General features: G+C 34.8%; 1 protein-coding gene across 1 annotated transcript; it reads left to right on the forward strand.

Moving 5' to 3' along the window:
- The first annotated feature begins 2,026 nt into the window (after positions 1-2,026).
- Positions 2,027-23,298, forward strand: UBLCP1 (ubiquitin like domain containing CTD phosphatase 1). Its single transcript, XM_053567133.1, has 11 exons — positions 2,027-2,106; positions 5,472-5,669; positions 6,553-6,644; positions 7,153-7,238; positions 7,321-7,436; positions 9,291-9,389; positions 11,981-12,018; positions 12,617-12,715; positions 15,176-15,292; positions 19,815-19,942; positions 22,220-23,298. The coding sequence occupies exons 2-11, from the start codon at positions 5,516-5,518 to the stop codon at positions 22,245-22,247; spliced, it is 957 nt and encodes a 318-aa protein (XP_053423108.1). The 5' UTR covers positions 2,027-2,106; positions 5,472-5,515; the 3' UTR covers positions 22,248-23,298.
- Positions 23,299-25,071: the final 1,773 nt, after the last annotated feature.

Raw genomic sequence — 25,071 nt, forward strand, 5'->3', positions numbered from 1 at the left:
TATGGGTAAAAGATAATATGAAATCATCTGTTAGACCATTTGTCCAAAATACTCTGCTGCCTTAATTCTCTGAGAAATAGCACTTTTTAATACTTGGCAATTATTAAATTTACACTCTAGTAATAAGTAACGTATCAGACCCCTTGTGGCATGGTTCAAGTACCTCTGCATGAATAATGTTGCTTATGTCAAGATTAGTGAACCCTAAAAATGTTTTAGTTGACTTTGGTGGTTAATGAAACCAAGATTCTTTAATTACAATAGTAAAAATATAAGTGGCAAATAGCTAGTTAGCAGCTGAACAAAGCGAGGAAAAGAGGTTGGACTGAGAAAAAAATGATTATTCATTCTGGAGTTCAAGATCGTGTTGTCCGTCCACCCCCCCGCCCTCCACCCCCCCAGGACCTTCCGAGAACAATCTTTGTCTTTTGAGGATCATTTTGACTTGACTATTAATGTGTGATATATATATATATATATATATTTTTACAAATTCTTTTAGTTTTAGATTTTCTTTTCCTTCAAAATTTATTTATTATTTATTTGATACATAAATAAGGTGAGGTACATGTGATATTTTGATATATGCATACAATCTGTAATGATCAAATCAGAGTAATTGGGATATTCACCACTTCAAACATTTATCTTTGTGTTAAGAATATTCCAAATCTTCTAGGTATTTTGAAATATTAACATAAATTATTGATAACTATAATCACTCTGCTATCAAACACTAGAATTTATTTCTTCTATCTAATCTTATTTGTGTACCCATTAATAAACCTCTTTTCATTTCCCACTCCCCGCTCCACTTCTCAGCCTCTGGTAACCACTATTTTATTCTCTGTCTCCATGAGATCTTCATTATCAGCACTATGAGTGAGTACATTACTTAAATACTGTATAAGAACTGAAACCATGTAACTACTAGAAGAAAACGGTTAGGGGAAACACTTCAGAGTATTATTGGTCTAGGCAAAGATTTTTTGAGTAAGACTTTCCCTTTTTTTTTGAAGGGCATACTTTTCACTGAAAAGTCTTAATTTTTTAAATGAGCCGATACACATTAATAGTGCAGTAGAAAATTATCAAAAAAGGGAAGAAGAATGTAAAATAGTGTGTGCTTCTACTAAGGGTACAGTCATATTGGAAATTTAAAGAAAAAAACAGTGTGCTTCCAAACTAAAAAACCGTTGTAACACTAATCTTGAGTCTTTGCTTTCTTTCCGTCACTCCAAGACTGACTCAGGCATCAGTTACCTCTCTGTCAAATTCGTGTTGGAGTTATCTGTATGGACTGCTCCTAATTTCCATTAAAGTCTAAAATTTCTTTTGTCAGTGTTTCTTGTATTCAGAGGGAAGACGGTATGGAGCCGCAGAGATGGGAGGGCGGAGATAAGACAGGATGCGATTAGAGTCATCTCTGTCGCAGCTCTCATATTGAGATTCGCTCCCTAGGTTCTGAGACACTTAGGTTCGCTCATTCTCTTTCCTGATGCTCCTCAGTTTCCCCGTGGATGGAGTAAAACGGGTAAAATACTAAGCCTTTGATATTATTAGCGCTGGTGGCCCCTGGGGTTTCAAAGTCTTCAGTTCTCCAAGATCACTATTTCAGTATCATCTGGAACATAAGGAATAAGGCCATACGAGTCACAACCCAGAATCCCGAGAAGAATCTCAGCACACCTGGATAACTTAACGAACAGCCCACACCCAATTCTGACTCTGGCATAACAATACAGTAAGCGTCACACCAGCAGAACGCCCACCCGGCAGACGAGCCTTTAAGCTGGAGCATGCGCAGAACCGACGAGAGCCAGAGGCCACCCAGGGATTGTGGGCAGCTGCACAGGAGTTACCGTCTCTGAAAGGCGTGGCTTTCTCGTTGCTTTTTGGGGATCCCTGGCCGCGGTTACTTAAAATTAGCACCCAAAAGGAGACCGAAAGAAGTAAGCAGCCATCCCATTCCCAGCATGTTTCCGTTTCAGACCACCCACTTCCGGTTCTTCAGCCGGTTCCGGTCCCGCCCTTCTCTTCCGGTGGCTTTTGGTTCCGCTGCAGTAGGTTTCTGCGTCCGCTGCCGCTGGTTACTCAGCGCTCCAGGTGAGGGGGCGCGGGGCACCTTGCCGCGCTGCCCGTGGAAACGGCGTTCGGGCTGGGGGGCTGCGGCTTTGCTACCCGTGCGGCGTGTCCTGCCCTGCGCCGCCTGCGTCAGGCTGGGAGCCACGTTCATCCTAGCCCGACGCCCAGGGCCCGGGCTCCGACCCCGGCGCGCTCCCCGCGGCCCGCTGCCCTCGGTTCCGGCATTCTCGCTTATTTCGAGGCCTTCTTGTGCCCCACTGGATTTTGCGTTCCCAAACTTAATTCCTCCCTCTTCTTGGACTTGTGCATTTCCCCCCCCATCCCCCCCTTACCCTCCTGGTTGAAAGCATCTTGGCCCTCTTGGTTCTGGAGCCCTTACCTGCCTTCTGATCCTGTCCGGTGCCAGACGCTTTGCACAGCTCTCGCTTCTGCACCACCTCGCAGTTGCGGCTGATGTGCTGTCCTGGCCAGGAGTTCAGAGTACTTCACAGTTAACCTTTTGCTAGGATTGTTGAAGAATTAACCCTCTCCCATCAGTTCTCAAAGTGTCATTTCTGGTGTTGTATTTTCAAATTTCTGCCTTTGTCCTAAACCCCCACACCCCCCTTTTTGTTTTCGTTTGTCACTTTTTAGTTGTGTGGACTTGGACGGGTTGTTTAATTTCTTTTTCAGGTTCCCGTCTGTAAAATGCAGACAAGTTGTTGGTTCAAGATTGTGAAGATTAAATGACATAATGAAGTTATTTTAACATATTATTATCCTATCACTACCACAATTCATGTTGCTTTTTGCAGTTTACGAAGTGCTTGTCACAGGTGTTATTTTATGCCTTAACATTATTTCTGTCCAGTAAATATTAATAGCCTCATCTTGTGGTTGAGAAGACTGAGGCCCAGAAGTAGAAATTAACTAGGCAAAGTCAACACAGTATGTTAGGCAGAAGAACTCCAGCCTAACTAAACAGCTGTTCTTGACTCCAGGTTTACTGTAAAGATATACTTTTTGCTTACTTGTTTGCGTTTGAGTGCCACCTTCGCTCCACTCCTCCTCCCTGAGTCATTTTTCAGTTTATAAATCTGATAGGGTCTGAAATTACACAAAATATTAGAATCGTATGAGAGATTAAATGTGAAAACAATAGCTTGTGCATTTATATTGTGCTGCTTCATTGGTGTGAATCATCTCAATAGTGATGAAATGAGGTTCAGTAACTTAAAAGTTTTAAAGACTCAAGTATTAAAATTTTTTATGGTGTTTGTTTTGTTATACTTAGCTCTTTAAGGCATTTGCCAACTTGGAATTTCGACTTGTGGTAGGTATAGGTGATTGGTAATGTTTGTATGCTACTTTATTCAGCACGTAGAGCCCATGCCATCTGGCGCACTGTCTTTTAAGACTGAGCATATTGAAGATCTTAGAGCAGTAGCCCTCAAATTTTAGCATTCATCAGATTTGGGGGTGTGAGGCTTCTTAGAACTTGAATTGCTAGCTCCCTTTTCTCCACCTCTGTTACATTCTAACAAGTTACCAAGTAAGGCCAGTGTTGTTGGTTGGTTCAGGAACCACTTTGAGAAGCATTTGTCTAGAACAGTGGTTCTCAACCTGTGGGTCGTTACCCCTCTGGGGGCCCCAATGACCCTTTCACAGGGGTCACCCAAATACATCCTGCATACCAGATTCATTATGATTCATAACAGTATTACAGAATTACAGTTATGAAGTAGCAATGAAAATAAATTTATGGTTAGGGGTCAACACAACATGAGGAACTGTATTAAAGGGTCACAGCATAGGAAGGTTGAGAACCACTGGTCTAGAAGAACAATGACTGGTCCAAGGTCATCTGGAACTCAAGTGATGTCACTGAACTTTAATGCTGATTGTCTTCCTAGCTCTTATAAATAATTGTTTGTATTCCTACTTCTTAGAGAATAATATTTCAACTCTATTTCCTTTTGACTCAAAAGTTCCATTTGGTTTTTTAATTGAAGCTCATAAGAGCAAATTCTATCTAAAATGGAATACATTGCTCTAAATTTAATACACGTGCTTTAAATTTTTAATAGAATGGATTATAAACATAAGAGTAAATATAAATACATTTTATATTTATGTTCATACTATATGGGTAATATAAATATGAATGTATGTGCTCTAATGGGCATATTAGAAAACACTTCCTTTCCAAATTTTTGCATATTGAGATTCAAAATTTGCCTTCTTTCTTTTGGTTGGTCCTTGTATTTGCATCAACAGTGCAATCATGTGTTTCATCAAATAAGTGAAAGGATATGGAAATATCAGGATTTTGAGATTAGAAAATTCAGTTTTCTGACCTGTGGTGGCAACAAGTTTATGAAAGATAGAAAGCTTTATGGGGGAAGAGACCTACATATGATTACTGATGAGAATAGAAGCTGCTATATATAATCTTTGTTTGCTTAGATGTATGCCTGTAGGTTTTGTTTTTACTGATCTCTAATGTCTTAACTTCTGTTGGTCTAATTGTGTAGGGGAGGAAACTGATATTTCAGAATCTGATACTGAATCAGATCTATTCTATTACCAGCTTTGTGTCCATGTGCAGACTCTATAGCCTCTCAAAACGCTTGTTTCCTTAATTCTAAAAGAGGGAAATTTCTTATCAAGTAGCCTTTTAAAATAAAATTGGTTAAAAACTGTCCATAAAATAAGAAGCAAATAGTAGCTATTTAATATTTACTTAGCACAGTGCCTGGAACATATAATAAACTTCCAGTTTTAAAAAATATTTATTAAATCAATACTTAGTTACATGCCTGGCACTATTTGATTTATAAATATATATTAACTAATTTAATCCTCATTATAGCCCTAAGAAGTACATAGTAGTATCCCTATTTCATAGATAAAGAAACCCACGTACTGAGAGTCAAGTAACTTCTCAAAGTCAAATAGCTAAGTGGGAGAAAGAGGACCTGAACCGAGGTAGTGTGGCCCTAGCATCTGCTCTTAATATCTAAACCACATTACCTCGCAAATGTTAAATGAACGTGGGTGATCTGTTATGGAGGAACTTGCCTTTCGTATAAACCTGACCAAAGGGAGCAGGAGGGGTATAGGTAGCTCTTTAATGATAATTCCAATTGAACAACAGGGTAAATCTGAGAATATTAGGAAGTAGTAACTCTAAGCCAAATTTAAAGAGCATGGGGGAATTTAATATTGACTCCTGGTAATTTCTGTTCTTGTAGCACTTCTGTAAGGAGAGGAACCCTCTTTATCATCAAGTTGTAAAATAGGGCTCAAGCTGAAGGCACTCACATTATAAAACTTCAAGTTTGGCTTCTATATACATTTATAGGATCTGTTTTACAGTGTTCATTTGTATGTTTCTTCCTTTCCAGGTGTTTTTTCCTGAAGGAAAGCTGCGTCCTCATATGTTTCGAGAATGGCTCTCCCTATCATTGTAAAATGGGGTGGACAGGAATATTCAGTGACCACACTTTCAGAAGATGATACTGTGCTAGATCTCAAACAGTTTCTTAAGACCCTTACAGGAGTGCTGCCAGAACGCCAGAAGTTACTCGGACTCAAAGTTAAAGGTAATTCTCTCCACATTTCAAACTTTTTGCATTGAATTTTTAATATTATAAATTTAATAATTATGAATTAATGTTTAATAATAATTTATATTTGCTATTTTTAAGATTTCTTTGATAGAAATATTTCTAAAATGATTTTAGTGGTAAAAGTAAGAATATTAAAGGTTACTTGAAAATACTGCCATTAAGATCACTTTTGATTCTGTCAACAAGTATGAATTTATTTTCTTTAGTTGAAGAAAATAAGTTTGGTACTAGATATTGATCGTACATTATTTAACAAGCAACTGGTGTTTGCTTTTTAAGCCTTTGCTACAGGAGTCTCAGGTGAAACTGTTACTATTTTCTGGTATCTGTTTTTTAGCACAAAATTTTCATTACAGCTTTGGTCTTGTAGTCTTCCCAAATTATCTTTTCTGTTTCAAAAGTAAAGATGACATTTAAAAATTATTAGGTAGTGTCCATATTCAGTTTATAAGGGATTTTTAATGGTGTTTGTGTTTGTTATATCATTGAAGGATGAGTTTCAAGTAGCAGTAAATCTCCAGTTTTATTGTAGGCACTCAATTTAAGGTTTCCTGGAAAAGTTATCTGTATCTTAAACAACAAATATGAATTTATTTTGTTTAGTTGAAGAAAATGAACATGTTGAAGAAACAAGGTCTAAGATGGAATTAGGGAAAAAAACCCTTGTATTAGTTTTGACTTTTTAACATATTAGATATGACTGATTCAGCAGTAATAATTTGTTAATGTGAGAGAAACAGACAAAAACTGCTGTGGTATTTGTACCAAACCTTTTAATGTTAGGGTTTTGTATAATGGAATAGTGAAACCAGCACTTGAACTTTAGTGAGAAAACAGTCATTTGCTTGTATTGTAGGCAAACCTGCAGAAAATGATGTTAAGCTTGGAGCTCTCAAACTGAAACCAAATACTAAAATCATGATGATGGGAACTCGTGAGGAGAGCTTGGTAAATGTTTACTTTTGTTACCATTTGTCTCTTTGAAGATAATTATGATTTATACTATACTGTTATATCATAGTTTTAATTGTGGTAAAATCATCAGTCTAGTAGTCAGTGTAAAAAGCTGCACAGTGGGGCAGCACCTGTGGCTCAAAGGAGTAGGGCGCTCGTCCCATATACCAGAGGTAGTGGGTTCAAACCCAGCCCTAGCCAAAAACTGCAAAAAAAAAAAAAAAAAAAAAAGCTGCACAGTGAATGTAATTAATTCAGCAACTGAGCACAAAATAAATGCTGCGGAATGTTTTAGTATATAGTTAACTATAAATATAATAGTGGTCAAGTTTGACATGGTAAATCTGTCCAAGGGACATACATGACAAATTAATTGTGGAAATTTTCCATTGTGTGCTTGAAGGCTCTTGAACTCAAATTGTGCCTCTCACTTGATTTTTATTCTGTGCGTGTATTTGTTAAAGATAATATGGTAACATAAAACTTTTTTCCCTTTTAATAGGAAGATGTCTTAGGTCCACCTCCTGACAATGATGATGTTGTCAATGACTTTGATATTGAAGATGAAGTAGTTGAAGTAGAAAATAGGTAAGTGTTTTTCACTTTCAAAGAACTTGGTTGTCATGTGGGAATTAGTGGATATTTCATCTAATTTTATTTTTTTCATTAGAGAAGAAAACCTACTGAAAATTTCTCGAAGAGTAAAAGAGTACAAAGTGGAAATTTTGAATCCTCCTAGGGAAGGGAAAAAGCTTTTGGTGCTAGATGTTGATTATACATTATTTGGTAAGTTAGTTAATAATGACTTTGATCTTCTGTTACACAGATTTTTTTCCTGTTTATTTTTTCTCAGCAAGGTATGGTTCACATGAAATATTTGAAAGCCTCTCTTATGATTACAAAAATAAATTCATTTTAGAAAACACAGATAAGCAAAAAAAGTCAGAATCTTTCATTCTGAGGCCCAAAGATATATTTATATTCTCATGTGTATCTTCTGGCATTTATATCTTTTTATCTTTTACCTAATGATAGGTTGAACATCTCAGTCATTAAATATTATTCATATATGTATTTTTTGATCATCTAGTATTCTAGCTTGTGAGAGCATCATGAATTAACCAACTTATTCCCTATTGACTAACCTTTATTTATTTTTATTTTTTATTTTTTAACATTTTATTTTATTTTTTGGCTGTGGGATATTTTTATTTTATTTTATTTATTTTTTTATTAAATCATAGCTGTGTACGTTAATGCGATCATGGGACACCATACACTGGTTTTATATACCATTTGACATATTTTCATCCCACTGGTTAACATAGCCTTCCTGGCATTTTCTTAGTTATTGTGTTAAGACATTTATATTCTACCTTTAGTAAGTTTCACATGTACCCTTATAAGATGTACCATAGGTGTGGTCCCACCAATTACCCTCCCCCACTCCGTCCCTTCCCTCTCCCTCTTCAGATATATAAAAAAATGCTCATCATCCTTAATCATCAGAGAAATGCAAATCAAAACTACTTTGAGATATCATCTAACTCCAATAAGATTAACCCATATCACAAAATCCCAAGACCAGAGATGTTGGCGTGGGTGTGGAGAAAAGGGAACACTTCTACACTGCTGGTGGGAATGCAAATTAATATAATCCTTTTGGAAAGATGTTTGGAGAATACTTAGAGATCTAAAAATAGACCTGCCATTCAATCCTATAATTCCTCTACTAGGTATATACCCAGAAGACCAAAAATCACATTATAACAAAGATATTTGTATGAGAATGTTTATTGCAGCCCGATTCATAATTGCTAAATCATGGAAAAAGCCCAAGTGCCCATCGATCCACGAATGGATTAATAAATAGTGGTGTATGTACACCATGGAATATTGCTTAACATTTAGATGTTTATAAAGAATATTTTAAAAATTACTTTTTATATTCATCCCTGGTTTTCTGTTTAATTATATTCAAGTAGTTTCTTGAATTTAAAATTTCTCATGTCAAAAAAAGATGTTCATCATACCTTTTAATATTGGCAAGAAATAGTTAACTCATGATATTAGAATTTATGTACTTCAAATCATAAACTTTAAATAGTGACCTTAAGTTAATATATGGTTATTTAAAAACTTAATTGAGTTAATTAGACTGTCATTTTGTTGAAATGAGATTATATCTGCAAAGTGGCTGGCAAATTTTGAGTATAGGTGGACCTGCTTTGTTTTTATTACCATAAAATAACATTTCAATTTTAGAAACTAGATGAGAAAACAGTTCACAGCTTGCTACTTAAGCCTGAGCTTTCAGTATTGCTCTTCACACTTTGAGCAAAATTGACTGAAATTGGATCTCAAGAATTTTAAACTGTGTGCTTTGGTACACAATTAGATGCGACGCATATTAGTTATTACACATATTAGATATGAGTGATTCAGCAGTAATAATTTGTTAATGTGAGAAAAACAAACAAAAACTGTTTGGCTGCGTTTGTCAGTTCATTCTGAAACAGTTTGCATTTGAATATTTACATTACATTTCATAATATATTATATTTTATTATAATTTCATTGATATTGGAAACTTTTACATGATAATAAACTAATAATCATTTATGATCAATTTTCTTTTAGACCATAGGTCTTGTGCAGAGACTGGGGTAGAATTAATGCGGCCCTATCTTCATGAATTCCTAACATCTGCATATGAGGATTATGACATTGTTATTTGGTGTAAGCTATATTTTTGTTTAGATTTACATAGAAATATGGTTGTCTTTTATATTATTTTGCTCTATAAAATGTGATTTAATATGACCTGTGTTTAAATATGAGACAATTTTTATTTTTAGCAGATTTTTAAAATGAAGCATGTATCACACGATAAACTGACACATATAGCCAGGCATGGTAGCTCATGCCTGCAGTCCTCGTACTTCAGGAGGCCCAAGTGGAAGGATTGCCTGAGGCCAATAGTTCAAAACCAGCCTGAGTGAGAGTGAGACTCTCTCCCTACAAAAAAATAGAAAGATTGGCCGAATGTGGTGGCTAGTACCTATAGTCCAGCTACTTGGGAGGCTGAGGCAGGAAGATTGCTTGAGCCCAACAGTTTCAGATGGTGCTACTGCATTCTAGGGAGGGTGATGGAGTGAAACCTTGTGTCAAAATAAAAGGCCCCCCTAAACTGACACATACATTTGCCAAATACCACTGAGATAGTTAAGTATAGGACAAGAGTGCATTATAGTGTCAAAATAAAAATGGCCTCACTTTCACAATGGCCTCACCTTGATTAGAAGTTTTTCTTTCTGATTTTTTCCTGTAGAATTCTTGATGCTTCCAAATATTGTTGCTTTCTCTCCTTTTTTCCTCACCCCAGTTTCACTTGGAGAAATACGTGCTTAAAAATAAATCAAAGCGATGTAGTTCTCCAGAAATAAAGGCAACATGAACTTCTTAAGGAAAAATTAATATATAGACTAAAGCACTGTTCCTCAAATTGTGGTCTACAGACCATCCCAAGAATGTATGTCCATGGTAAGATAATGAGTTTGCCCAAGAAGGAAATTTTCTGTATTATTAATTGCACTATTTAGTTCAATTGACTTTTTTTTTTTTTGGTAGCAAGACTTTCTTGAAAAAATAAAGCAATGCATTGATTTACATTCCCTCCACACAAATATCTAAAGTTGTGTTGCTGGTTGGCAGTGCTATAAGCAGAGAAGAATTATACTCACTGTGAATTAAATAAAATACCATCAATTATAGGTATTAAGTAATAGTATTTTTCTGGTTTGATAAAATAGGTGTAGAAAGTTTTCTGGTAATTAAATTTTTGTTTAGTAATAAAATGTCACTTGAGAAAAAATTTTATACTCTATTATTGCCGAGTTTTAAATCTAGAGCAGCTTTTACAATCATGTATTTAAAATGAGTTTGTTTTGTAAATGTTGATAGTTCGTGGTAGTATGTTGAAAAGGGTAGACTTCACTTTGGAATTAAATAGACTAGAGTTTTAATTCTGGCTCTTTTACTACTATGTGATACTAGGTAGATCACGTAATGTCTCTGAACCTTAATTTCCTCATCCAAGAAATACTAACTAAACCTATGTTACAAGTTCTAGAAATAAAAATATCAATACAACAACTGGTACAATGCCTGACATATAATAGTTACTTAATAATTAGAAGCTTTTGGAAACAGAGTAGATACTGAATTAAATTTTTAACATCTAGTGACTATTTTCAACATAGATCAACAATCTCTTAACATTTTGGTTCAATTGGTCAATTTTGCGTGTGAAGTGATTCTTTTGCTTAGTGTATACGTGTGTCAAGAGTTTTATTTTGAGAACTTAGATAAACCTCTTCTGCTTTTAAAACACACACACACTTTAAATAATTAAACTGCTTTTTCTCTTAAGCATTTTACTTGGTAATACATATGTAGTTTGATCTAGTACGTTGAGACCAGAAGCACATAACCATGAGGATTGAATTCTGGTTACTGTCTGACAGTGAGTAGATAGATAACGTAGGTACACTTTGTGAATTTATCTCTGATTTTTTTGTTGTAAGCTGTTAGCATCAGTGAGCATGGAGTTTGCTGAGCCTGATAAAAGGCAGATTTTCACTGAATCTGGGTAGTTTTAACATGTAACAATATTCTTATATGGATATAACACTATACTCGTCTGTGCGTGGAAGTAGGAACATGGAAGGAAGTTGTGATCCTGGCACTGTAAATTTAAGTTTGGAAATTATTGATAAAGAATAGTGGTAGGGCTGTTTTTTAAAAGAATTTTAAAAAACCAAAAGAATTTTGGTTTTGTTTATAAATATTTTAGGTTTAAAGTTCTTTTGAGCATTGGTACTTATATCTTAGAGAAAAAACTTTTTAAATTTTATTCTGTCTTGAAGATATCCTAACATAAGTTTATTATTACAAGTATTTAAAAGAAAAACAACTATAAATATTCTAGGACAAGGTAGTCAACCTGTGCCTGGGGCTGCATGCTGATTTTGTGAGGACCTTTTTTGCTTATCTTTGGTGCCAGATATTATGAAAAATGAAAAGTATACTTTTTTTTTTTTTTTTTGCTGATCATCTTTTGTAAGTATTTGTGTATTTAATGTGCATCCCAAGACCACTCTTAATTTTTTCAGTGTGTGGCAGATGGGAAAAACAGCTTGGACACCCCTGTGTTAGGGAATGTTATTAAGCATTAAAACTTTTGATCTTAGAAAATTTACTTATATACATTTTTAAAAATGAGATTTAAAATTTTCATATGTATTTTATTATCATTCTTCTTGTTTTAGCTGCAACAAATATGAAGTGGATTGAAGCTAAAATGAAAGTAAGTGTTAGAAAAGAATCCATTTAAAAATGTTTTGAGGGCGGCGCCTGTGGCTCAAGGAGTAGGGCGCCGGTCCCATATGCCGGAGGTGGTGGGTTCAAACCCAGCCCCGGCCAAAAAAAAAAAAAAAGTTTTGAAACGCGTTTGTCTTGTTAAAAAGTTCTGGAACTGAATTTTATTCTTACTGGACGGTGTATAGTACAGAAATAACTGCCAATATCAGGAGCAGGGTTGAGGTTAAAGTCTGTTTAATGGTGGACTTTACTGAACTCCTGTCTTTTTTAAGAAAAATTACAGCTAAGCTTTCCCCCTTTTATTTCCTTATATTACAATAATACTTTCCTTTTTTTTCTTTGATGTGTAATACTTAAAAGTGATGAGGTCTTCTAACGTGGTAAATTAGGAAGTAATCTGTTCTAGTTTATTTTCCCTGGACTGCCGTTATTTACTTAAGCTAAGTGAAGCTAAAATACTAGTTGTTTAGCAAGATGCCACAGCCAGTAGGGTAGAAGTTTGGTATTATAGGAAATTGTAGCTAGAATATTTAGAAATACTCCATGTTATTGTATTTTAACCTCACGAATTTTTGTGTTTATAGGAGCTGGGAGTGAGCACAAATGCAAATTATAAGATTACCTTCATGTTGGACAGTGCTGCTATGATAACAGTGCATACTCCAAGGAGAGGATTAATAGATGTAAGAAGCCATCTTACTAGATTTAAAGATGTGGTAAATAGTTGTATAGTTTTTGTATTTATCCCGGCGAAATAAATTACAGAAAAAATTTAGAAATTCATGTGAGTAGATAGTAGAGTGGCAGTTGAATTTGACATAAGAAAATATGTTAAAGGTAAAAAAAATTTGAATTTAAATGATAAAATTAAGGATCTTGAAGTAGGGATATTAAGAAAGGAACTTGTGGTTATGGACAACTGTCCCGTGGTGATGATAGCACAAGGTTGCTGGACAGAGTTGGTGGGAAAAATACTGAATATCATCAAGGAATAGACTAGAAACAAACCAAGACATACTCATCCTGCCCTACATGAAACTGGTAATAAAATAGACACATCATGATACGTGTACTTTGGGGTGAGAGATGTCTGGCCCTAGAGAGAGAATAGCAGCAAGAACGCTAAGAGAAAAAGTTTGAGCTAAAAAGATTAGGGCCCTTCAGTTTGTTTACTCATCAAATAACTTCTCATTATTGAGCCCCTACTCTATGTAAGGCCCTGTGATAGGCACTTTGGGGATAAAGAGATGCATGAGACATGGTCTATGCAATTTGAAAGCACACAAACTAATAGGAATTGGGGAGAACGTAGGATACTAGGAAATCTTAGGAAGTCAGTGTGAAAGTCATCAAAATATAAAATAAAGTGGTTTAATGGCATAGAAACTTTTTCAATAAAGGAAGTGCTGCATACCTTGGGGGAAAATATAATTACCTACTAAAGTGTATACAATCTTGATGTTAAAAAAAATTTGGGGAAATGTTAAACATGGTGTTTATAACAGTGAGAAATTAAAGGAATTAAAAATAATTCTCAATATCCAGCAATAGGGAATTGGATATATAAACTGTTGTTACCCATATAATGAAACGCAGCTGGTCATTTGATGTAGTAGAATATCTAATGGTTTAAAAATTTTCATGACACTTAAAGTGAAAGAAGTCTTTTAGAGAGGAGTGTTAGCAAGCCATTAGAAAATAGTTCTTAAACTTTGTTTGGATTAGTTTTCCTTTTAGCTAAACAAATCTTATGAACTCTCTGAGGCTGCTGCTATTTATAAAAAAGCCTAGAGGTAGATACAGCAGAATAACTCATTGTTATCCTCAGTACTGACTATATTATAGATGATTTAAAATTTTACTTTGTGTTTTTCTATCTTTTCAAATTTTTCAGTGGCCAGCAGTGTTAGGTGCTTGACGTAATTACCAAAAGAGAGCACTTTTTAAAACAATGTAGGATTTCTCATTCTAGGTGTTATAAACAATGACCTTTGTTGTCATATTTCTTGAGGCTTTTGTTGGTTAAAAAAATCAAGAATATGGCGTATTTGTTCGTTCCTATATATTTGTCTTCAAGTATTTGGAGAGTTTTGTTTCAGTAGTAAGCAAGTAATGAAAAAAAATTAGGAAAGTAAAATTTTAGTAAAATTAAAATATTTCAATAACATTCTTTGCAGTAGACAGGACACTAGGAAGGAAAAAGATTTCTTTATATTAAAATAAATTCTAGAAGGAGAAAAAGAAAACATACAAGCTTTGTCACCATTTATTTATTGTCACCTAATCTCATGTAAGTACTATTACCACATAATCTTATGTTATCATAAATGAGATTCTGACCTTCAGCAAAGGTAATTTTCTTCTAAAAATTTGTTTACTCAAAAAGTTTTCTTAATGAGTAAGATAGTCACATAATTTCCAAAACAAAAGTAAAGTACGTAGTGAAAAGTCTTCCTTTGAGCCCCTAGAGGCAACCACTTATTTATGGTGTAGTCTTAACAGAGCCTTCATGCAAGTACCAACAGATATGACCATACAAGAAATTACCTCTTTGAAGCTTTAGTTTAAGAATTCAGAAATACGAGCAAAAATTTATAAATTAAGGTGCTTTTGAAGTTAAGCAATCAGGTGTCCTAAAAATTTATGCATCTGTGTCACTGAGTTAAAGGCGAAACTTTTTCTTCTATAAAATATTTAAATTATCAATGAAAAGAGCCATATACATTTTTTTTCTCTTAGTAAGGTGTTCTAGTTTTGAAAAGAGACCCCATGTGACGCCAAAGCTCCAAGAAGGCTTGTATTAGCCCAGGAAGTCATTTGCTTAGCAGTCATCTAAACAATTACTTTAGATCCTTACTTTTTAAATTAAATAATTATTCTTTCTTTACCCTCAAATCTTCATGTTAAAATTATAGAAAGTTTTATAAAGAGTTTAGCTCAGTTAGACATGGACAGACCTTTCAGAAATTTGAACATTGCAAGGTTTGTTGTGTTTAAAGTGGGTTACACTTAGGATCAGCTCACAGCCATTTTATGGGAGGAAAGAGTGCTCTGGATTGTTTTGCAGGCAGTTTGCAATATCTCTGCTTTTAAGATAGGATGAACTATTAAAATTTGAGCTAAGTCTAAACTTTCATTCTAAGGTAAAGCCTCTTGGTGTTATATGGGGAAAGTTTTCGGAGTTTTACAGCAAAAAAAACACCATTATGTTTGATGATATAGGAAGAAATTTTCTAATGAACCCACAGAATGGACTAAAGGTAAGCCATGATTTTTACATATGCTCACGTATTCTGGACCATGTGGTAGAACTTTTGTGGTGAACAGTGTTGAATTTCATTAATTTTTATGCTCACAGGCAAGAAAAATTTTAAGTATTTAGAAAAATTCATGTAAGATTGAACATCCTGTCTTTTGCATTGATAACTTTTTAGTTAGCTAACTCATTCAAGTATTTTATTTTTGATTAGTTCTGTGGAGAGCAACATGGGGTTGCTGACTTTGAGTAACAAGCGAAATTAGCAGATATTTTATTAATGATACAAATCTTGGAATTTCTGATGTTCTGAAGAGCTGGAGAGCTAGTTGTAAGGGTAGTTTGTTTTTTTCTTTTTCAACTGAAATGAAAGTTTTTGAAAATTAATATAGGGTAAGTTCAGGTCTTAGAATTATAGAATGCCAGATCTATAAGGAACCACAGTCATCTTGCCTGCCTTCTTTAGCAATAATCTGAGGATTAGGAAGTTCATGACTTGCCCAAGAGCATGTATATAACTAGTTAGTGATAGGATGTGGGTGAGAATCTAGTGACTTGGTTTGCAGGTCAGTGCTATCTTAGCAAGCAGTTGAGTGCATCCTTGTATACATGTGATAGTGAGATTTCATCCTGGTAGAAGCATAGAATTGGTAAGAGAAATTTGAATCTTAAAAATTTCTAGTCCACGTAGTTGTTTACATGTTGGCACAATATGAAAATGGAAAAAAATAGCTCTGTATTATGGTACTAATGTGAATAGAGTCTGCATTTTTATTCTCAGTCCTAAACTTTTGTGCCAACTGAATAATTTTAAAAGGCAAGAAAGAAAAAACATAAAAGTACATTTTTGAAGCCTTCCTTAGAGATTGTTTATTTGGTCTTTGGTGTAACTAAGGGTGGTCTAAGTATTATATATTCATCTAGGTAGTGAATTGCCACAAATATAAAAGCTGTTGACTTGGAAGAAAAATTACCTTAAGAAAATGGTTTCTGTTGGAGGTTTTGGGAGAAATACCTTTCCTGTATGTAGTTCACCAGGTATAAGGTATAAAATGTATTCTTGAGTCTTAGAAGAGATTTTTCTGTGAAACTAATCTTGCTAGGAGGTGAGGTTATAATGTTTAAGGAAATTACAAACATTAGTTTCATGTGTATAGGAAACTTTATTTTCCAACTCATCTCTTGATACATGGTGAGATGATATTATAAATGTCTAGTTTTCATGCTACTTTACAGAAGGGCTTTTAAAAAACTGGGGTACTCACTAGACTCACTGAAGGTTCCTAAAAAATACATATGTCTCTGTCCCCCCAAGTTTTACTTCAGGAGATATGTTTAGTCATTACAATGGTGGTCTCTTGTATGTCTCCTTTTGAAAACTTCTTTAAAGGTAATTAATAATGATTTGTCCATATTGACTTAGAGCAGTTCTGAAAACTGAGGAATATTTTCAAATACTATGCTTCTTTATCATGGTTTCATAATGTACTTAGTAGAAATCTCAAGCATTCATTCAGATTTTAAAAATAAGACTTTATTTTTTAAAGTTAACCTCTAATAACTTAAGTTTGCTAGTTCGTTTGACATACAGTATGTAGAAGGAACTGTGAATATGAATATAGTATTGAACTAAAGAATATGAATGTTGATCATGGATAAAACAGCTGATATTCTGAAAACTCCATTTTTGTCTATACAAGGAAAAGTTGGTAGAATTCAGCTAATCTAGACAAATCTAAAATTTCTAAAAGTATTTGATATGAGACAAGATGATGGGCATATATGTTGCCTGTCCTCCTGGTGATAACTTAGATCAATTTTGAAAAATGGTCCCATAAACAGTGATACTGAAACAAGTGAAGTCAATTAGGTGAATAGTAGATTTTTCACCCTTTGCAGGGCCTTGAGTTGAAAATCTTATTTACCAGCCACTGACCCTGTATTTCTGTTGCAGTTCTAAAATCCTTTCCTGTTGTTTAAATTTGGAATCACTTTGATACATTGTGTATTTGTAGTTTAAAAGTTACTATTTGCCTTTACTATTTACTAGCAATCTTTAGGAAGTGAATGAAAGCTATTTTGAAATATGACCCTATTGCCCAGGACTCTACAGAAACTATTCACGGCTGTCATCCCATCAGGCTCCCAGCCTCCCAGCAGGAGGGCCTAAGCAAAGCCTGAAAGAGCATTTTTTATTTTTTTTATTTATTTATTTTTTTGAGACAGAGTCTCACTTTGTTGCCCTCGGTAGAGTGTTTTGGTGTCATAGCTCATAGTAACCTCAAACTTTTGGGCTCAAGCGATTCACTTGTCTCAGCCCTCCGGTAGCTGGGACTACAGGTGCCCACCACAACACCCTGCTATTTTTAGAGATGGGGTCTCTCACTTGCTCAGGCTAGTTTCCAATCTGTGAGCTCAGGCAATCCACTCTCCTCGGCCTCCCAGAGTAGTAGGAATACAGGAATGAGCCCCTACACTTGGCTGCGCTCTCTTTTTTTTTCAATCCAATAGGGTGTTTTTTTTTTTTTTAAAGCATCTTTCTGATTCTCCATCTTCACTGCTGCTGCTGTGAAACAGCACTGCCAAACTACCTGATGGAAGTGAGATTTCTCACAAGTGCTCGCCCCTGTGCAGACTTAACCATGGACAGCTCTTATGGTTTCCATCAAGGGGGTTGGAAGCCCAGCTAACAGCCATGTACATGGATGTCCTTGGCCCCAAGCTGTTCTGATGAGAGTAGAATTTCTGGCAAATTTTTCTTCTGTCAGTTTTGGACTGGTGATGTGTTTTTCTAATGACAGAAGAAAAATATATGAAAAATATTTGAAATCTTCCCTACTCTTTATAGCTATGGTATTGAGACTCCTTTAGGCTCATTGCTTTTGCTTCTGAGTAAGTGACAGTGATTATAAATGTCAATCATTTTTCAGTGTTACTATGTAAAGTTGATAACTAATGACCAATTCTAATTTTTGACAAATCAGAATAAGGATATAATAATACTTGGTATGTAAGATTTATTCAGTCCTCACATGTGTGCTTTAGGCATATGTGTAATTTTTTTCCAAAAAATGTATTACAGAAACATTCAAATATAACCAAAACTGTGTAGAATTGTTTAACAAAACCCCATGTATCTGTCATCAGTTTGAATGGCTTATTCATGGATTATTATAGTTTGCTTTATACTCTACCTACTTCTTCCATAATATTTTGAAGCAAATCCCAGACATATCATTTTTTCTAAAGTTAATTAAAATTTTTGAGAGGCTATCTTGAGTTGTTTAAAGATTTTTGAGCGATGTCTTTTTTTTGTAGTTTTTAGCCGGGGCTGTGTTTGAACCCACCACCTCTGGTATATGGGGCCCACACCCTACTTCTTTGAGCCAGAGGCACTGCCCAGAGCCGATGTCTTTTAAGGAAAAGCAATACTCTTTATTGATGCTATAACAGAAAGTGCATGAAACTTACAGTTTAACAAATTGTAAAGATAATTGTTCTAAAGAAAACTTTATTCCACTGAGAAAACAGTTACTCATGATTTTCCTTTACAGAGATAAGCACTATTACCATGTTAGTTCATAGTCTTCTAGTCTTTTTTCTAAGTGCACATATATGCACAAATCTAGATACAGATTGCATATAAACATATGCATTCCTATAACTATCACCCAAGTCAAAATCAACATCTACTAATTGCAATCCTCCACCCCATCTACTATCCTGAATTTTATAGTTGAAGGTAGTGTTTTCTAAATGAATCCTTTTGTCTTAAAATACATCAACCTTAAAAATTTGGAAAATGAAAGATTATTCTTTTTATGAAAAACTGTTGCATAACTAAGAAATGATTTTTATGGAAAATTTAGTGACGAAGAAAAATGCTCATGATAAAATATGAGCAAAGGCAGGTTATAGAAAGTGTAATTATATCTCAGACACAAATATTTCATAGAAAAATAAATGGAAATTATTAAAGTTAAAATTTATCTTATTTTCCTACCAGATCAAGCTTGTATTTGGGTTAACTTTTTTGTTGTTGTTGTTTTTGTTTTTGGCCAGGGCTGGGTTTGAACCCGCCACCTCCAGGTATATGGGGCTGATGCCCTACTCCTTTGAGCCACAGGCGCTGCCCCTGTATTTGGGTTAACTTTTTATGAGTGAAATAATGTGAATGAAATTAATTAGTAAAAAACAACTAGAATGATTGAAGGGAAAAGTCTAAGCAGTTTTGCAAAGTAGAGTAGCCACGTAGGGGTTCAAGTGCTCTTAAGAAAGCTGGTGGTGTCAGGTTCAGACTGAAAAGATAATTTTTAGGTAAAATAGATGGAAGAGCTTTTAATGTATACTGTAAACATTATACATGACTTTCTATTTATTAAACTTAGGCTAATAGAAAAGTAATTTTTAGTATTGATGTGCTTGGTGATATTTTAGCCTCATTAACTCTAAAATGATGGAATTGTGTACGTTTATTGTTGTCCTAATGCAATGTGAAGTGTTGAGTAATATTTGTTTCCTAATAGATAAGGCCTTTTATGAAAGCGCACTTAAATCGAGATAAAGACAAAGAACTTTTAAAATTAACCCAGTACCTCAAAGAAATAGCAAAATTAGATGACTTTTTGGAGCTAAATCACAAATATTGGGAAAGGTAAGTGCTAATTGTTTCTTCATTTTCTTTTTACTCTAATGAATGAAAAAATTGGTGACCCTGCTAACTCTTAATTTTTATTTTTTTATCCTTTTTATTTTTTGGAGGCAGAGTCTCGCTCTGTTGCTTGGGCTAGAGTTCTGTGACCTCAGCCTAGCTCATATCAACCTTACACTTCTGGGCTCAAGCGATCCTGCTGCCTCAGCCTCCTGAGTAGCTGGGAGTACAGGTGCTTGCCACAATGCTACGGCTAGTTTTTCTATTTTTAGTAGAGATGGGGTCTTACTTTGTTCAGACTGGTCTTGAACTTCTGACCTCAAGCTGTCCTCCTGCCTTGGCCTCTTAGAGTACTAGGATTACAGGCATGAGCTAGCAGTTAGTAGTAGATTCTTATTAAATAATATAAAGAAAACTTTGCTTTAAAAAGACAGGATCTTGCCCTGTCATCTAGGCTGGAGTGCAGTGACATGACTATAGTTCACTGCAGACTCAGACTCTGGGCTCTAGAAATCCTCCTGCCTCTGCTTCCCAAAGTGTTGAGATTACAGGTATGAATTACCATTCCCAGCTTAAAATATTTTCTAATCCAGTGACATCCCCCAAATAGTATTTTCCTCTTGTGTCTTAACGTTTTACTTGTTTATCTAGGCACATCTCATAAACTCTTCAATACTTGTAGTAGAGAGCACTTGAGAGACTACTACACCTTCACAATGCTACCTCTAAATAACTTTGTGAAATTAGGCCACTCCTTTGTGAATCACATGGGACTATAATCTCTGTTCTCATGCTGTAACATAACATCATATAAAATATAAATTGAAAAATTTTCTGAATAGTGTTAAAATTTATAACTCACTTCCGTGTGTAGCTGAAAAAGGAAAAACTTTATTATACTGAAAAAACAATTACTCTTGATTTTCCTTTCTGAAGATGACTATTATTACTATCTTGGTATATAGTCTAGTTTTTTTTCTAAGCATAAGTCTGGATATAGACTGCATATAAACATCAAGATTTGGAGGCAGGGAAAAAACTCTAGAGAAGTGGAAGGGATTACTAAGTAATTTTTTTGGAATTAGATCTTTAAAGATCTGGTTCCAGTAATACCACAACAAAAGAAACTATTTGTGTAATAACACTTTGGCTTTTCAGATTCTACTTTTGGCTTCTCAGATCATTTTGACTCATAGCTTCTTATTAGAGTCTCATAATCCTAATAGAAGGATTATTTGGATTGTATTATTATGAGACATTTTAATTATCTTCAAATTGCAGATGATGTAACTGAGTCATAGAGAAGATGTTTAGTGTAGTGCCACAAAGCAAGCAAATTGCCCCATAAAAATGTGCTCAGGAGCCAGGTGGTGTGACTCATGCCTGTAATTCTAGCACTTTGGCTGAGACAGGTGGATTGATTGAGGTTAGGAGTTGAAGACCAGCCTGGACAGCATAGCAAGACTCTTGTCTCTACAAAAGTAAGAAAATTAGCCAGGCATGGTGGTACATGCCTGTAGTTCCAACTACTTGGGAGGCTAAGGTGGGAGGGTCTCTTGAGCCCAGGAGTTTATGGTTGTAGTGAGATTTGATGACACCACTGCACTCTAGCCTGGGCACCAGAACAAAACACTGTCTCAAAAAAAAGTATCCAAGTTTGCTGGTTTTAAGAATTCTTTCTGTACCCACACACCACTCGTTATAGTAGTTCACAATGTGAGAAATGGAGATGAACTTTTTAATTTAGTGATAGATTCTTATTAAATAATATACAGAAAACTTTGCTTAGTAAATTCATATCTTGCATTTTTTATATTCTTGATCTGAGTCTTAGGATCTTTGGCCCACTATCGTTATGTAAAAAAAAAAGTTCATTAAATAGGGTTTGAGTTATATTTAGAAATTGCAATATTAAGATAGCTGGACTTTGGTAATTTGGAAGTAAGGTAGTAGTATGGAATGATAATGAGTGTAAGCCCTGCATCCTTGTTTTGAATCTGAGCTCTGCCACTTTCTAACTATGTGAATTTGGGCAAATTGCTTAAGTTGTTTGTGTCTATAAAATAGGAATATAATTTCTAATAGAAGCTTTTCATAGAGCTGTTATGAAGTTTAAAAGAATAAATGTATTCAGAACAGTGCTTGACATACAATTAACAGATGTTAGTGATCATTAGTGCTACTCATCTTGAAAGTTTTATTAAACATCCTTTGGGAGAAAAGTTAGTGTGTCTTCATGAACTTAGCATGGTATAGCTTTGACATTTTTGTTTCTTGCAGGTATCTCTCAAAGAAGCAAGGACAGTAGTTACAAGTTATACTGGCAGTTACTGACGATGCTTGAGATCCATGAACTTCTTGCTTTTATGCTAGAGATCATTATGGTAGTGCTGGTCACTGAAGCAAATACCAGACTGCTTATATTTGGTCTTCCGGTTTTTTGTAAATTTAATTTTATATTTTTTGAAAATCATAGCAATATGTTAAAAAATGATTCTCTTTGACTATATAGATATTCTGTTACTCTTGGAAAATATTTTCTCCATCACTGATTACTGAGTTGTTTTTCCACAGGAAAAAAGGTGGGAAAAATGTATACTCAGTGTCATTTCATGATGTTACAAACAAGTTATGTCTTATGGTTTTATCTGATTGTATTATTGTCCAACTAAATTGAAGACCAAACCCATCTTGAAACTGATGCTTTTTCCTTTAAAACCAAAAAGAAAATTTTTTAAATAAAGAACCTAGTTTGTTATGCTTAAAATTATCAAGAATTTTTTATTCCTTTGTCATAGACACAGTTTCTCTTCTGTACTCTACTAGTTACATTTCTGAATTCTGAATTGTCTCAGTTTGGTCAGTATATGTGTAAGTGTTCTTTAATTAAAACTGGAAAACATCAGTCATGATACATCTGTGTCCTAGTATGAGAAATAGAAAACAGAAGATACAGAATAAAACTAAGGAAAGAGAACATATCTCTTTTTGGTGCGTAAGTAGAAGCTAGTCTGCCTAAAACCTTATCATAAAAACAATTAAAGGCAATATATTTTTAAATGGGACATAGTACTGATTCAGCCCTAAAGAGCATGAACAAGAAGTTTTTGTTCTGTTGCAGCTATTATCTTGTCCAAGTGCTAACACTGTTTCAGTGAAAATATTTAGCCATAAGATTAAAAAACATATTTGCAATGCTTAAGCCTGAGATATGTAATGTGACCACTGTTTTGTGTTGACAGTATTGCTTTATACAGTTCTGTATTTGAAAGGAATTGATCCTTTTAAAGAAACATGATGTATATTGTTCTTACAGGATTAATTGCAGTGGTATAAATAATAAATATCTTTTCTTAAAACACTGGTTATCTGTTTGATACTGTCCCAAATATTTTACCTCTGTTTAATCACAAAATGAACATTAGGTTCAGGCAAGGACTTCTTGAAAAAATTCAATGCATATAGTGTCAAAGGTGTGTATGTTACCATTTATGCATTCAGAATTGGTCTTAGCAATGTTAAGATGCTGAATTAATTTTTTAAAAGTACTGTGTTTTCAGAAATATACACTGTTTTCTTCAACAAGTTATTAGGATATACAGTGCAGAAGAGTAAAAATCTTAATGAAAATGATGCAATTAAAATGGTTTTTACAGTTTTCATTTCTTTGGTATATTTTCCCACTGTGAAAGATAGCATATTCCAAAGTAGGTATGGAAAGAGTTTAATCATTTAAGAAAACTGAACATTATAAATTATATAATGACAATGCCAGTATGAGGAAAGAAAAGATCAGATGGGGGAAGAAAATAAACTGTTAATATAGGTCAAGAAAGAGCAGACAGAATTTTCTAAGAAAGCAGACAGAATTTTCTACGGCAGTATAAGATAAAATATAAAAATTAGCAAGCCACAGGAAGCAAAGTAGGAATTTTTTTCCTTTTTCAGAGACGGGCTCTTCTATCACTGAGGCTGGAGTGCAATGGTGCAATCGTATCTTTTTTTTTTTTGTATTAAATCATAGCTGTACATTAATGCAATCATGGGGTGCAATCGTATCTTGCTCAGCCTCAAACTCCTGGTCTCACAGGATCCTCCTGCCTCCGCTTCCCAAAGCACTGGGATTAGACTCATGAGCTACTGGACTTGGCCAGGATTTTTAAAAAAACATTTTCTGCCATTAGGTGGTGCCCAAACCCAGGTTATTAGCTGGAATGCTTAATTAAGCCATTTAGGGAGAACAAGGCTTACTGAGATAATCTGTTGGTTGTGATTAATACCTTCATGGAATATGGGAGTTTTAGTTTGTCTTGTGCATCTCATGGTTTATTGAACAGATGCATCCTATAAATATATGTGGCTCACACACACAACTGAGCCAGTAGGTGACTTAATTCAGATACATATTCAGGTGAAGCAGTAAGTTATTTTTATCAGACATAGGTTTCAAACTAGTAGTTTACAAAGTACATTTATCCTAAAAACTACAGAACATCATCATATTGTTAATTTAGAGGGAAGTTTTGAGGTCTAATAGCCCCTCAGGTCTTTGTTGTGAAAGTTTATTGGACTGATCATACCTATAGCAACTATTCAATTTAAAAGGCAAAGAGTAAATAAATTATAGTAAGCAATAGAAGCATGTTCTTTATTCCTGGAAGGTAAAATAATTGGGGAGAGGAGGTGGAGCTGGATGGGGATAGGCCTTGGGAATGAAGGTGGAAAAAAAAGGACAATGCTGATTACTTGAAGGTACAAAGAATTAGGTTACAATGTTTGCATTTGTTAGGTATAGTCCCTGTTGTAGTTGTTTCCTGCCCCAGGAGGTGTGCCATATACCCCCGCATTGTGCCCATTAAGTGGGAGCACACCAATCCCCCTCTCTCCCTACTTCTCTCCCCTTCCTCCTTTCCTCATCTTGAGTTTTTCTCCTACATGGGAGTGTTAGATCATCTACTGGCTTCATGTTAGTATTGGGTACATCGGATACTTGTTTTTTCATTTTTGTGACAGACACTCTTAAGAAAGTGTTTCAGTTCCATCCAGGTTAATACAAAAGATGTAAGGTCTCCATCTTTTTAAATCCATTCCTGGGTGGTTGATGGGCATTTAGGTTGTTTTCAATTCTTGGT

This window comes from Nycticebus coucang, chromosome 17 (assembly GCF_027406575.1).
Source record: "Nycticebus coucang isolate mNycCou1 chromosome 17, mNycCou1.pri, whole genome shotgun sequence".
NCBI lineage: Eukaryota > Metazoa > Chordata > Mammalia > Primates > Lorisidae > Nycticebus > Nycticebus coucang.